The following is a 16014-nucleotide window of genomic DNA, read 5'->3' as shown; positions in this document are numbered from 1 at the left end:
GATAAGCACATATATGTAGCTTTGATAAGCAAAAAAATATTTATGAAGAGATGTTTTGTAGAAATGCCTGGGATCCAGACCTGAGCTGAGATCAAGAGTCGGATGCTTAATTGATTGAGCCACCCAGGCGTCCCTAGAAATGCCTTTTTTGAGACAACTTCCTAATAGTATATATCAACTGCTTTTGGGAACTGGTGTTAAAAATGGCCATATCAAGAGTGTCACTATATCTTCAGAAGATGTTGCCCATTAGATTATTTAGTGATGAAAAGTGTCTTGAAATTTAGATGATTGATTGATTGATTGATTGATTGATTTTTTAGAGAGAGACAGGGCAGGTGTGCTCACCAGCAGGGGAGGGGCTGAGGGAGAGGGAGAAAGAATCTTAAGTAGGCTCCATCGTGAAGCCTGATGTGGCTCTCCATCCCACAATTGACCATGAGATCCTGATCTGAGCTGAAATCAAGAGCTGGATGCTTAACTGACTGAGACACCCAGGCACTCCTTGAAATTTAATATCAGAAAAAAAAAATCTCTCTTCCAAAGACCAGTGTGCTTCTTTGTGTAGGTAATAACCCGAGTTCCCCTTTATGCCTTAGCTTCCAAAAAGTTTCAGATCTAAACTTAATATTTAAGCACTAATAACCATGTTGGCCTTGTTTGTTATTTACTACCTTTTTCTCATGTGTTTTTGATGCTCACATTTCTAATTATGGTTGTTGTATTTTCTATTTCTCCATGAAATTTTGTCAGTTCTGTTATATACTTTTTAGACTCTCTAATTTGGCTCATCTGCATTTATGATTGTTATATCTTCCTGATGAATTGGCTGGCAGAGAATACCGAATGTATCATTTTGGAAGAGAAATCACTTTTTCCTCTGAGTACAAGCTGAAAATTGATTCCCCATTCTATGGCTACATGACTCCTTATTTACCACATTTTTTTAATGTTTATTTATTTTTTTGAGACAGAGAGAGACAGAGCATGAACGGGGGAGGGTCAGAGAGACAGGGAGACACAGAATCCGAAGCGGGCTCCAGGCTCTGAGCTGTCAGCACAGAGCCCGACACAGGGCTTGAACTTACAGACCGTGAGATCATGGCCTGAGCCGAAGTCGGACGCTCAACCGACTGAGCCACCCAGGTGCCCCTATCACATTTTACATAGTGGCTCCTAACTGTTCCCTCAACATCAGCCAGTAACACTTCTTGTCTAATATCATATGGGCTGTACTGGGTTAAATGTTCCTGTGCTTATAGCCATATTCTCTTTAAAATGATCAAAAGAACATGTTTCTATTTCTGATAGAAGAACTGAAAGTGTGCATCTGAATACATGTCAAAAGACTCTTCTTTTCACACTGAAATGGAATATAGCGATGTGAAGATAATAGGAAGTATTTTTCTGAAATTGAAAATTATTAGCATTTCCCATTCTCATAGCTTTTACCGCTTCTATTTTTCTCCTAGGAAGTAAGGTTGATGACAGCAGCTTAGACACTTTTCTAGGAAACATGAAGATGGAGATGTCAGGTAAAGAATTTTGTAAGATTCTGAAGCACCTGTCAGTTGAAGGTGACATTTACATAGACATCGTTCACATGGTTCTATGTTGTGAGAAGTCTTTTTATTAATGTAAACTTCTTAGATATAAAATTCTTATAGAAAGAACCATAGAAAATGATAAAAAATAATAAAAAATTACCTTAAGTGTTATGCTTTAGGCTCTCCTCCTTGAGAATAAATTTTATGGCTTCCAAAAGTTCCATTTGGGAGGTGTGGAAGAAAGATGGAAATGTATTTGCTATGTTAGTACTTTAGATCCAAACTTATGTTTCTAGGAATACTTTGGCAACCTTTCCTCTGTATCACTGATTCAAAAAGCATCATTAAGATCCCACAATATTCTTTTTATTATTTAAAAAAATTTTTAATGTTTTGTATTTTTGAGAGACAGAGGGAGAGACAGAGCATGAACGGGGAAGGAGCAGAAAGAGAGGGAGACACAGAATCCAAAGCAGGCTCCAGGCTCTGAGCTGTCAGCACCGAGCCCGACGAAGGGCTCGAACTTTGGGAGCGGGGTAGCACCCTAAACTGCCACCGTTACCATGTATACCCAGTCCAATCCACCAAGAAAGGCCTGGCACACAACATTCTGTTCTTTAAACTTTTTTTTTCAATTTTTCCTCCTTTCTCCTTTTAAAATGCTATTCTGCACTTTGAAAACAGAATCAAGACATGATGAAGAATCAGCTTCTGAAGAAAAGGATTGCTATAGAATAAATACAGCTGTATTACACTGCTATTAAATAGCTCAATGCAGGAAAAAATTTACAAGATACAAGTTTGTTTGTGTTTTTTACAATATTAAAAGGCAGGAGTTTCAACTTTATAAATCTAAGAACATTTTATGCATAGGGTAACGTGCATTACTGTTATTTAAGGAAACACTGACAAATCCTTTAACTTGCAAATCTGATTAAAAAATATCAAAATGTTGAAAGTTGTGGAACAACCTAACCATTAAGCAATTTATCTACTATTTTTATATGGTTACAAAATGTGAGGGGCACCTGCGTGGCTCAGCTGGTTTAGTGTCCGACTTCAGCTCAGTTCATGACCTGGCGGTTGGTGAGTTTGAGCCCCGCTTCGGGCTCTGTGCTGACAGCTCAGAGCCTGGAGCCTGCTTCGGATTCTGTCTCCCTCTCTCTCTGCCCCTCCCCCTCTCACGCTCTGTCTCTCTGTCTCTCAAAAATGAATAAATGTTAAAAAAAATCAAAATGGGATAAAAAGCCCTTATCTTGCCTCCCCCCTTTTGGTGATATGATCATACCTGGGACAGTCATAAGATTGGCCAAGGAGGGTGATGAGCGAGCAATGGGAACCACAGCTAGGACCAGACAGGGCTCCACAGGCAAGGGGAGCATGAAAGAGGAAGGGCCTAACTGATATCGACAGGGAACTGGATGTGAAGGAAACAGGACTAAATGAATCAGTCTGTAAAAATAGAATTATACAGGGAAGATGACTGCTCATGTCCCAGACCCCCTAGTTTGCAGAGAAGTGGGAATAGAGGTGAAGTAGTCCTAACATGGACTTTATAGACCAGGGCAGGTAATAAAAGCATTCTGAATGGAAATACTGGTGTGTGGGGTTATGTACCTGGTGGGGTGGAGCATAGAAAAGAATATGAAGGCATGGGCGGGGGTGGGGGGGAGAGAAATACAGTTGTAGTAAAAATCATGGGAAATTGTTGATTTCTTATGCTGTTTCACAGTTAAGAATTTCATGTGTTTGAACCTCATTATGATCTCTGTAATTTTTACCTCATTTTACAGCTGATGGAAGAGTTGAACCTAATAAACTAATGAATAAAGCTGAAACTGTTACAGGTAAGAAGTTGATATAAAACTGAGAGAGCAATGCTTTAAACTTTTTTTAATGTTTTATTGATTTGCGAGGGGGGGAGGGGCAGAGAGATGGGGAGACACAGAATCAGAAGCAGGCTCCAAGCTCTGAGCTGTTAGCACAGAGCCAGATGCAGGGCTCGAACCCACGAACCATGAGATCATGACCTTAGCTGAAGTCAGACACTTAACCAACTGAGCCACCCAGGCACACCTGAGATAGTAATGCTTTTAAAACGTATTTTTGTAAGAGTATTCTCAGCAATATTTTTTAAATTATTGAAATATAGTTGACATACAACGTTATACTAGTTTCAGGTGTGCAATGTAGTGGTTCAATAATTATCTACTTAACTAACTGCTCACCATGGTAAATGTCATTACCATCTGTCATCATACAACGTTATTATGATATTACTGACTATATTCCCTATGCCGTACTTTTCATCTTTGTGACTCTGTTCACCTATTTCATGTATCCCCCCACTCCCCTTTCCTCTGACAACCAACAGTTTGTTCTCTGTATTTATGAATCTATGGTTTAAGAAAGTGCAACTGGGGGGAGAAATAGAGATAAAGATCTCTCTCTCTCTCTCTCTCTCTCTCTCTCTCTCTCTCTCTCTCTCAAAAGAAGGTTTAAGTGTTCTTGCTGCCTGCTGCACACCCCCATCATCTCTACCCTCAACCCTTCTTTCTAATCAAACCCTGATAGGAGGTAAGATAGAAGAAAAACTCTAGATGTGTTGATGGGATGGGAGTGAGGGTATAGAAAAAACCAAGGAGACCTTTTGTCGTGCTTCCTGTTTGGAACTCTGGGATGTCACCACCTCACTGAGTGTCCAGACAGGATGCCATTTTCACCAGAATAGATATTGCGGTATGGTGTTCTTAGGCAGAGGGAGGGCTGGAAACAGGCCACCGCTTTGCCCCCTTTGGCTTTGTGTGGTATGAAGGATATCCAGTTTTCCCACGTACTCCCAGTAAGCAATGTAGAAGGTTTCTCAGAGATGGAGGTCAGTGGGTCTGCCATGGGACACCAAGTCAAAGGGAGAGGTGATCCCTCCAGAGGCTATGGAGTAGACAGTATGGTCTGGGGACTAACAGAATACTTGACTGAGACAGAGGATCTCATCACCAGTGAATGCTAGGGCTTAGCCAACCAAGTTAGTGAAGGAAGGACCAAAGAACCTTGACTTTGCTAAAAAACAAAACAACAACGACACAGACCACAACGACACAGACCACAAGTTTCTCAGGCCATCAGCTTCAGCAGGAGATGTCAGGACTCATGAAATGTGGATTTTGTTGAAGAGGCTATCGAGAATCCAGAGGGCAACCCAAGGTCTGGCCGCCCTCCTTCACGGGCAGCAGGACCCCCAAGCTTTCCCTGATACTACGAGGAGGCCTCTCAGAGCGGAAGTGCGGAAAGGTTTGAAAAACTGAGAATTTCCCAAAATAAACTAGGTCAACCAAAAAGGAACTTTTTATTTTAAACCGGAAGAAACTAGGTTAACTCTATTTTTTAAGTTTTTGTTTAAATTCCAGTTAGTTAACATACAGTGTGATACCAGTTTCAGATGTGAAACTGTTTCTCCTCCATCACCTGTTTCTCCTCCCCTCACCCACTCCCTTCAGGTAGTTAACGGACTTTTCCCCTCCTCTTCTTACCAAACAGGATATGGGAAGAAGGAGGAAAGGGAGCTTCCTTGTGTCATTTTTTTTTTCCCTTTCAACCCTCTGGTTCACAGTAAAATGAAATGTTAGATTTTCAGGTTTGCTTTATAAAAAGTAGCTTTTCAAAATTAAAAAAAAAAACCCTCTTTCCTCTGAGTTATATAAGTTCTATGGCTGAATAGAAAAGTTTTATGGAAGAAAAGGAATATGAAAAAGAAAAATACATGAGTACAATTTACAGTGTCATACCTGTACCACACGTTTCAACATGGCAGGATGTCACTCACAGCTGCTTCAAGGGGAAAAGATTTTGACCTAGCTTTTATATTATTATGGAGATAGGTATTCGAGATGTATAAGCCAAATCAGAAAAGTGCTTCTTTATGAAACTTAAGCAGTTTCATGAATTCCATTTCTCTTTCTCTGTGATTTGAATTTTGCCTTGTCTTTAGCTAACAAGAAGCTGTATCATTATGAAATCTTACCTTTCCAAGGTGAGATTGATGATGAATCAACAAACCACTCGCAATGTATCACTTATTGTCTTATTTCCTAATCATGTGATAAAGAATCCTGATACTCTCCAACATATGGATTCAATATAATTGAAATTATTTTATCTTGGTAGGTTGTTTTCTTTGGGGCTTTTATATTGATCTTATTGATATGAATTTTAACAAATTTTCCAAGACAAGAGACAGAATTTATTATTGCAGGTTAATTGTGAAATGCAGAATAAGAATGTAATTATTCTGTGATTTTGGTTAGCACAGGCAATGAATCTAGTTAGAGCTAAAAAAAAAAAAAATGCTACTTTGGCTTAGATGTAGTTATTAAAATGTATCACGCGGGGCGCCTGGGTGGCTCAGTTGGTTAGGTGACCGACTTCAGCTCAGGTCATGATCTCCCTGTTCGTGGGTTCGAGCCCCACGTTGGGCTCTGTGCTGAATGCTTGCCTGCTTCAGATTCTGTGTCTCCTTCGCTCTCTGCCCCTCCCCCACTTTGCTCTGTCTCGCTCTGTCTCTAAAAAATAAATAAATGTAAAAAAAAAAAATTAAAACAAAACGTATCAAACGTCTGCTACATACCTGACAGAGTTCTAGATCTTTTCATAAGTGTTATTTTATCTTCACAGAAGCTCTGCGAGATAGTCTCATCTTTGTTTCATACAACACAAAACTAGGACTCAAAGTCAGGTTATTTACCTAAGTTCCAGTAGATAATATATAGTAGAGAACAATATTCAACCCTTGTGTTCTTACTCCAACCATGGTGATTTTCTCATTTCACCGGAACTGCCTATTTATTTTTCTTAAAAATTTTTAACATTTAGTTTCTTTTGAGAGACAGAGACAGAGCATGAGTGGGGGAGGGACAGAGAGAGAGAGAGAGAGAGAGAGAGAGAGAGAGAGAGAGAGAGAGAGAGAGAGAGACATACAGACAGACAGAATCTGAAGCAGGCTCCAGGCTCTGAGCCGTCAGCACAGAACTAGATGTGGGGCTTGAACCCAGGAACTGTGAGATCATGACCTGAGCTGAAGTCGGACACAACTGACGGAGCCACCCAGGCGCCCCCTGCCTGTTTCTATCATAAAAATTATACACTGGAAAGTAATTCTGTTCCTTTAGAAGTTTATGGGGTATATGGTTATTTTTCCAAAAAGGTTTAAGAGAAGTGAGCTTAATTCTAACCATATTGAAGCTCTGCCTTAAACTGAAACATGTTCCATGGATCTTGCATATTTCTGCCAAGTCTATAATGAATGGGTAAAATATATGGAACATTTCAGCATTAGTAGGCATTTTCATATTTTCTTCTCTTTCCCTAAGGAGAGACAGTAGCTGTCAGAGACCTGGACAAGATACTAGGGAACATGGGCTTTGAACTCACCAAAGAAGATTCTGGAGAGATGAAAAGAAAACTTCCACTTTATGGTGACTCATTTTAGATATAAAAAGTCTTTCAGGAAAATTTGGTCTCGAGGGTCTATGTAAGAGTTATTCTGAAACCAGATTAATTTTGTGATGTAAAATCTTAGGGAAAAATGTAGTTCTAGAACAAGAACTAATCCTGTCTTCCATTTTCTGAATGTATATAGAATACAAAGCACTTGACTAGATTGATTCCAAGACCATCTTTCACATCTGGGAATGTTGAGGAAGCACAGTTAAACGACGGAAAAGGAAATAAATGCAAGCCCACTGTGTACCCTTCTCACATTTCCCATCATTCCTCTCTTCTGACACAGCCCCATAATACTACTGAAAGTTCTCTCTGGGTACCAGTAACCTGCCATTTGCTAGTTGCATTAGACATTATTCACTTTTTATTGGAGCTTTCTACTGTCTTTTGTATCAGTGATAATTCTCACCTTCTTGAAATTATTCTCCTTTGGCTTCTGTGTTTTTTCCTCCTAACCTGGATCGTCTCATTTTTTGATTTTCATTTTGCATACTCTACCTGGGTAATCTCATCACTGTCTTTTGTTCAACCTATCATCTACATGCTTATGACTGTAAATCTGTGTTTCTATACAGCTTCAGACTGGTGTATCCAAATGCCTGCTACACATTTCTACTTGGATATTCCGTGGGACGCTTCTTTTTCTCAACTGAACTGAATTTAGAATTTAGAACTGAATTCAGTATTTTCCTGTCCAGTCTCCTAGTCCTGTATTCTCAATCTCATTTGTGCTCTCCCTATCCATCTATTCACCTAAGCTAGATATATGGAATTCATTTTTGATTCCCCCAATTCCTGTCAACCATGATCTGGATTATCTGTCACCTAATTTTGTAAGTTTTACCTTTATATAAACCTAAATTTAAAAATTACTGCACACAGATGGGTAGATGGATGGATATGTGACAAGCCAAGTATAGTAAAATGTTAAATAGTAGAATCAGATGGTGGGCATATGGGTGTTTATTGCACAGTTCCTTCAACTTTGCTATATGTTTACAAATTTTCATAATAAACCATTGGAAAAAATCCCATATGTAAATCCATCAGTTTCTCTCACTCCCTAGTACCACTGCCCTATTTTAGGTCCTTTCATTCCTGACTTCAGCTACTACAAGGGCTTCCACAAAATATTAGACATTAGAGTGATCCATATAAGATGCAAATCTGATGACATTCTGCACCAATTTAAAATCCTTTAATGGCTTTCAGTTTGGTACTTGGGAATGTCTCAAGTCCTTTTTATGGCAAACAAGTTCTTTCATTATCTGGGTTGGCCTTATCTGTCCAATCTAGTATTTTACCCTCACTAACATTGAACTTTTATTCCAAGCATACATATATCATGCTTTTTGTCGCATCTTTGTTTTGCTTATACTTTCCCCGCTATTCAGAGAATTTCCCCTTCCCCTTTGTTTGACCTACTCCTCACCATTGCTTATTAGAGTTGAGGGCACTTTTTCTAGTAAGTTCTTTAAATACCCAGGCTCCATTAGATGTCTCTTCTCTGTGTTTCCACAATAACTGCATACATTTTTCATTATAATTGCCACATTGTGTAAATGTATGCTTCTTTGCCTGTCTTGTCACTTTAATGTGACCTTAGAATAGAAAAGGGTATTCTGTATCTAGTACCTAGCAGAGTGTCTGGCCTATAAGTAAGCACCCTATAAATGTTGAGTGAGAGATGATAGAGTAAATGAGCGAAAAAGTGAATGATTCCTAAGGAAAACAAAAACTGCCTTTGGTCGGGCCACTAATACTTACTTCTAATACATTGTAATCATTTGCAGCAATTCTGAGCAACAGGGAGAATCAGAGTATATTAGCAGTAAACCAGAGATGAAAATAGACTTTTCTTCACTAGAGACTCATACTTAAGAGTCATAGCATTACCAGAATTGAGGGCCTTTAGAGAATTAACTTGCATGGATGGTATTTTCTATCCTGTTTATAAGGACTAAAATAGCTGAGTAAAAGCATATTTTTCCATGGGCCAGACTTTATGGTTCAAGGGTCAAAGGCCAGCTTACTAAAATAGAATCAATGTCTTGGGGCACCTGGGTGGCTCAGTCGGTTAAGCGTCCGACTTCAGCTCAGGTCATGATCTCACAGTCCGTGAGTTCGAGCCCTGCGTCAGGCTCTGTGCTGACAGCTCAGAACCTGGAGCCTGCTTTGGATTCTGTGTCTCCCTCTCTCTTTGCCCCTCCCCTGCTCATACTCTGTCTCTCTCTGTCTCAAAGAAAAATAAATTAAAACATTAAAAAAATTTAAAAAAGTAACATAGAATCAATGTCATAAAACTAAGAATTAAGCAATTCAAGTGAGCCCAAATGGTGATGTGGAATAATGAAATTCAGCTTATTTCTGGTTTCTTATTTTATAATTTTTTAAAGAACCTGCTTTGTATCTCCATTATGTCTTATTTTTTAGCTAAAGGGAAGACTGATCTAAAAACATTGATAGATTCAGTACAAGTTATTACAGGTCAGTGAGAAATTACTATAAATATGAGATCCCAAGTCTACACTAAATTATATTTTTTCCTGTGATAAAGATTTTACTGAAGTATGAAACACGTAATTACTACATTGTATAATGTGTCCAGCTTAAGAATTATTACAAAGTGAACATACATATTTATCTATCACCTGGATGAAGAAATACATTATCAATAATACAGAAGATCCACTGTACCACTTCACAGTCATGTCCTCTGGACTCTCTGGAGGTAACTGCATCCTGTATTCTAGGACCACAGATTAGTTTCACCCGCTTTTGAAATTTGTATAAATGCAGTCATCTGATCTGTGTTCCATGATGTCTGACTTCTTTCACGTAACATTGTATTACATCTTATTCTCTGAGATTTGTGCACATTGTTGCATGTAGCGGCAGTTTGTTAATTTTCATTGCTGCATATTGTACAGTCTACCAAATTACAGTCAAGGAGATCTTTAGAGAATGTGCGGTAGTAGGTAAAATGATTTCTGGCTAGCTCGTTGTACCTGAATTGCCGTGCGATATTCCACTGCATCAGTATACCACAAGATATGTATCCAGTCTACCGTCACAGGACATTTCTAGTTTGGAGCAGTTATGAAGAACATATTGCTATGAATATTCTTGTATATGCCTTTTGGTGAACATATGTGCACAATTCTAGGCCATCCACCTAGAAATGAAATTTCTTTGTTGTAAGATGGGATTGTGTGTACTTGATTAGATATTGTCAATCCATTTTCTAAAGCAGTTGTACCATTTGACACATCAACCATTGCTTTACATCCTTGCTAATACTTGGTATTATCTCTCTTCTCCGTTGTAGCCATTCTGGTGAGCATGCTGTGGTATCCCACTGTTATTTTTGGATTTCCCTAATGATTAATGATGTTGAGCATTCATGTTTACTGGTTATTTGGATACCTCTACGATAAAGCTCCTTTCATGTCTGTTGCCTATTTGCTTGGATGTCTGTGTTCAGCATACTGAATTTTTAAAACATTTTTTATTTGTTTTTTAAATTCAAGTATATTTATCATAAGGTGTTATATTAGTTTCAGGTGTACATTCTAGTGACAGCTATACATTATTCAACAACTCTATACATTACTCAGTGCTCATCAGCTAAGTGTACTCTTCAATCCTCATTACCTACTTCACTCATCCCCCAACCCACCCACCCATCTGCCTCCTGGTAACCATCGGTGTGTTCTCTGTACTTCAGAGTCTGTTCCTTAGTTTCTCTCACTCTTTTTTTTTCTCTTTGTTTGTTTATTTCTTAAATTCCACATATGAGTGAAATCCTTTGATATTTGTCTTTCTCTGATTGACTTATTTCACTTAGCATTATAGTCTCTAGCTCCATCCATGTTGTTGCAAATGGCAAGATTTCATTCTTTTTATGGCCGAATAATATTCCATTACATATATATTCCATTATATATATATTCCATTATATATATTCCATTACATATATATTCCATTATATATATATTCCATTATATATATTCCACTATATATATATATATACCATATATCCATTATATATATATACATATTTGTGTGTATGTATGTGTGAATATATATATGTATGTGTATGTATGTATATATATATATATATATATATATATATATACACACACATATATATATGTATATACACACACACACACACACACACATACACATACACACACACACACTACATCTTCTTTATCCATTCATCAGCTGATGGACACTTGGGCTGCTTCTATAGTACGGTTATTATAAATAATGCTGCAATAAACATAGAGGTGCACATATCCTTCTGAATTAGTGTTTTTGTATTCTTTGGATAAATACCCAGTAATGTGATTACTGGATCATAGGGTAGTCTATTTTTAATTTTTTTGAGGACTCTCCATAATGTCTTCCACAGTGGCTGCACCACTTTGCATTCCCACCAACAGTGCACGAGAGTTCCTTTTTTTCCACATCCTCACCAACACTTGTTGTTTCTTGTGTTTTTGATTTTAGCTATCCTGACCGGTGTGAGGTGATATCTCATTGTAGTTTTGATTTGTGTATCCCTGATGATAGGTGATATTGAGCTTGTTTTCACATGTCTGTTGGTCATCTGTATGTCTTCTTTGGAGAAATGTCTGCTTGTGTCTTCTGCCCATTTTTTAATTGGTTTATTTGGGGTTTTTTTGATGTTGACTTGGTGTAAGTTCTTTATACATTTTGATACTAACTCTTTATCAGATACATCATTTGCAAATATCTTCTCCCATCCAATAGGTTGTCTTTTAATTTTGTTGATTATTTCCTTTGCTATGCAGAAGTTTTTATTTTGATGGCATCCCAATAGTTTATTTTTGCTTTTATTCCCCTTGCCTCAGGAGACATATCTAGAAAAAATGTTGCTACAGCCGATGTCAGAGAAATTACTGCCTGTGCTCTTTTCTAGATTTTTATAGTATTAAGTCTCCTATTTAGGTCTTTAATCCGTTTTAGTATACCTTGGTGTGGGGTGTAAAGTGGTCCAGTTTCATTCTGTTATATGTAGCTGTCCAGTTTTCCCGGCACCATTTGTTGAAGAGATTGTCTTTTTTTCCCATTGTATAATCTTTTGTCAAAGATTAATTGACCATATAATTGTGGATTATATGCCTAAATATGCTTTATATGCTTTCTACCCTTTTCTATTGATCTATATGTCTGCTTTTATACCAGTACTATATTGTTTTGATTGCTATCACTTTGTAGTATAACTTGAAATCTGGAATTGTGATACTACCCACTTTGTTCTTCTTTTTCAAGATTGTTTTGGCTGTTTGGGGTATCTGAGGTTCCATATAAATTTTAGGACTATTTGTTATAGTTGTTACTGGTATTTTGATAGAGAATTCATTAAATCTGTAGATTGCTTTGCATACTATGGACATTTTAACAATATTTGTTCTTCTACTTCATGAGCATGGAATATCTTTCCATTTGTTTATGTCATCTTCAAATGTTTTCATCAATATTTTATAGTTTTCAATGTATGGGTCTTTCACCTCTGTGGTTGAATTTACTCCTAAATATTTTATTATTTTTAGTGCAATTGAAAATGGGATTGTTTTCTTAATTTCTCTTTCTGCTACTTCATTATTAACGTGTAGAAATGCAACAGATTTCTGTATATTGATTTTGTACCCTGTAACTTGGCTGATTTCATTTACCGGTTCTAGTAGCTTTTGGTGGCTTTTGTAGTTCTTCTTTGTTCCTTTCTTCTCTTGCTTTCTTCCGTTGTGGTTTGATGGCCTTTAGTGATATGTTTCAATATCTTTTTCTTTTGTTTTTTGCATATCTATTACACGTTTTTTTATTTGTGGTTGCCATCAGGTTTATATATAATATCCTATGCATATAGCAGCCTATATTAGGTACTGGTTGCTTAAGTTTGAACCCATTCTAAAAGCACTAAATTTCACCCCCCACACACACACACATTTTATATGTATGATTTCATATTTTACTTCCTTTTATTTTGTGAATTCCTTGACTGATTTCTATAGCTATAATTGATTTTACTGCTTTTATGCTTTAACTTCCATACTGGTTTTATAAGTGATTGATCTACCACTTTGGTTATGTTTGTATGCCCCCGTGAATTTTTTTTCCTTTCCTAATTTGCTTGCTCCTGATTATGGCCTTTCCTTTCCAAAGAATTCCTCTTAACATTTCTTGTAAGACTGGTTTAATGGTGAGGAATGCCTTTTACTTTTGTTTGTCCGGGAAACTCTATCTCTCCTTCTATTCTGAATGATAGCCTTGCTGGATAGAGTATTCTTGGTTGCAGGTTTTTTTCTTTCAGCACTTTGAATATATCATACCACTCCCTTCTGGACTGCAAAGTTTCTTCTGAAAAATCAGCGGATAGACTTAAGGAGTTTCCCTTGCATATAACTTTTTTCTCTTGCTGCTTTTAAAGTTCTCTCTTTACCACTATTTTTTGCCATTTTAATTATTATGTGTCTTGGTGTAGACTTCCTTGGGTTTATTTTGTTGGGGACTCAGAGTCTTCTGAATCTTGATTTGTCTCCTTCTCCACATTAGGGAATTTTTCAGCTATTATTTCTTCTAACAAATTTTTCTGGCTGCTTTTCTCTCTCTTCTCCTTCTGGGATCCCTATAATGCTAATGTTATTACATTTGATGGTGTCACTGAGTTCTCTATTCTCATTTTATATTGTTCTTTTACTCTTTCCTTTTCAGCTTAGTTGCTTTCCATTACTGTTCTTTCAGTAATGATCTGTTCTTTTGCTTCCTCTAGTCCACTATTTATTCACTCTAGTGTGTTTTTAATTTTAGTTAATGAGTTCTTCATCTCTGGTTCTTTTTTTATATTTTCTAATATCTTTGTTGAATTTCTCACTATGATCCTCTACTCTTTTCTCACATCCAGTAAGTATCTTCATGACCATTACTTTGAATTCTCTATTGGGTATATTGCTTATCTCTGTTTCATTTAGCTCTTTTGCTGTGCTTTTGACCTGTTCTTTCATTTGGGACATAAGCCGCAGTTTCATTTTGTCTAACTCCCTGTGTCTGTTTCTATGTATTAGGAAAGTCAGCTATGTCCCTGATCTTGAAAAAAGCAGTCTTATGAAGAAGAGGCCCTGTAGTGTCCTGTTGTGTAATGTCCCCTGTTCACCAAAAACTAGCATTTCAGGTGTCTTCTCTGGGTGTTGCATGCCCTAGGGCTGTGATTGTTGAGTCATGTTTGCCATCAGTTGTCATCTGCAATGGCCTTCTTTGCCTGTTGTGGACAAGGTTTGGTCCCTGTGGTGTTAAAGGGCCAGTCTGGGGCCACCTTGGGCTTGAGTTGGGTCAGACCAGATGCCTGGCCTCACCCCATTTGCCAGAACTGTGGTTGCACCAAACTTCAGGGTGCTCACTTTCTGCTGCCCGCTGTGAGATCTTCGTTGGTGGGTAGAGCTGGCAGTCAGAGGTCTGTACCCATCCCAGAGCTGGGAATATAGTCAAACTGATGTGTGTGATTATATTCCCTCTCCCAGGGCAAGAGTCACTTGGGAGTGGTCCTGGACAGTGTTGGAGCTGCCTGCTGCTTACAAAATGAGAGGCATCTAGTGCTGCTTTGGATGGACTCCTGCCCAGTGGGGATGGTTGGAGGGGGCAGCCTGCAGGAGAATGCAGGGGTGGGTGAAGCGGTGTTAGCAAGCTACATGGCAAGTGTTCCAGCTGGTTCCTGCAGCTGTCTGGGTATCTGGATTAGGGTGGGGGTAGGGGAGAGAAATGGTGCCTGCCAGGTCTTTTATTCTTGGAGAAGTCTCCTAAAAATCCCTGCCCTTCCAGGAGAAGTTCTGAGATTAGTAAATAAATCTCCTTTCTCAATATCCCAGCCACTTTTCAAACTGCCGCTTCTATGCTGTATCCCTGCAGGGCTGTTTGTTATGCTGTCTCTTTAAGGATGGAGACTGTTTCCTCTTGCCCTCCAGCTCTCCCAGAGCCAAGCCAACTGATTTTTAAAATTCTAGGTGTTAAGCTCCAGTGATTGTAAAAGTTAAAAAAAAAAAAAAAAAAGTTAAGCCCCTCTGTCTTTCAAAGACAAATATTACGGGGGTTTGTCTTTACAGTGCAGGTCACCCATGTCTGGGGTGCCTGGCAGGAGATCTCTTCCTCTCCCTTTTCCGTGCTTGTGGCATCCCTCACATTTGTGGTTGGTTTTCCTGGGGGTCTGGTTCTAACCACATCTCCATTATTCCTCCCATTCTTTTCATTGTGGCCTCTTCTCTTCAATTAACTGTGGAGGGTCTGTTCTGACCGTCTTCAGGTTGTTTTCTGGGTTGGTTACACTGATACGGGTGTATCAAGGGGTACCCATGAGACAAATGAGCTTAGGATCCTCCTACTTTGCCATCTTTCCCAGAAATTCATATTGCATTTTTCATTTATCTTTTACCTGTTTGTTTTTTTTTAATGTACTCTAGATACAAGTCCCTTGCAGGTTATATAAATTATAAATATCTTACTGTATAGTTTAACTTTTCACTTATATTTTATCTTCTTTTTTTTTTGATAGGGAAAAATGTTTTTTAATTACACACTCAATCCATTGGATGTATTTCAAAATACCCCCCAAAACACTTTTCTTCATTTATCAGTGAAAGAAGTTAGAAAGTAATGTCAAAAAAATAGCATATGGCAATCAAATTTCCCTGAAAGTCACAGTCACATATAGAGTACATCCTAGAAAAGAGGAGGGGCCAGACAGGTTCTCCCTACTTTCAGGAATTTCATCAAGTACTGGACCTACTCATGGGTGGAGAGAAAAGGCAACTTTTAACTCTGAGTATGTTATTAAATGAGGCGTTTACTATACTCCTTCCTAAGAGCACCAGGTGGGGGACAAGTGTTCTAAACTTGATCTAGGAAATGGAATGTGGAGTCAGTCCATCCTCTTCCCCCTAAGAGCTGT

At 38.2% G+C, this 16014-nt stretch overlaps 1 protein-coding gene across 1 annotated transcript in view; it reads left to right on the top strand.

Annotated features, from left to right (window-relative positions):
* Positions 1-16014, top strand: part of LOC109261532 (uncharacterized) — a 60408-nt gene that overhangs the window by 41689 nt on the left and 2705 nt on the right. The window contains exons 13-15 of the mRNA XM_053892215.1: positions 1473-1535; positions 3341-3394; positions 6914-7018. Of these exons, the coding sequence (XP_053748190.1) occupies positions 1473-1535; positions 3341-3394; positions 6914-7018 (222 nt within the window). The remainder of the gene's footprint in view (positions 1-1472; positions 1536-3340; positions 3395-6913; positions 7019-16014) is intronic.

The sequence above is a fragment of the Panthera pardus genome, unplaced genomic scaffold (genome assembly GCF_024362965.1).
Source record: "Panthera pardus isolate Hobbes unplaced genomic scaffold, ASM2436296v1 HiC_scaffold_3, whole genome shotgun sequence".
Taxonomy (NCBI): domain Eukaryota; kingdom Metazoa; phylum Chordata; class Mammalia; order Carnivora; family Felidae; genus Panthera; species Panthera pardus.
The sequence above is the reverse complement of the archived record's forward strand: the minus strand, read 5'-3'. Positions and strand labels throughout refer to the sequence as shown.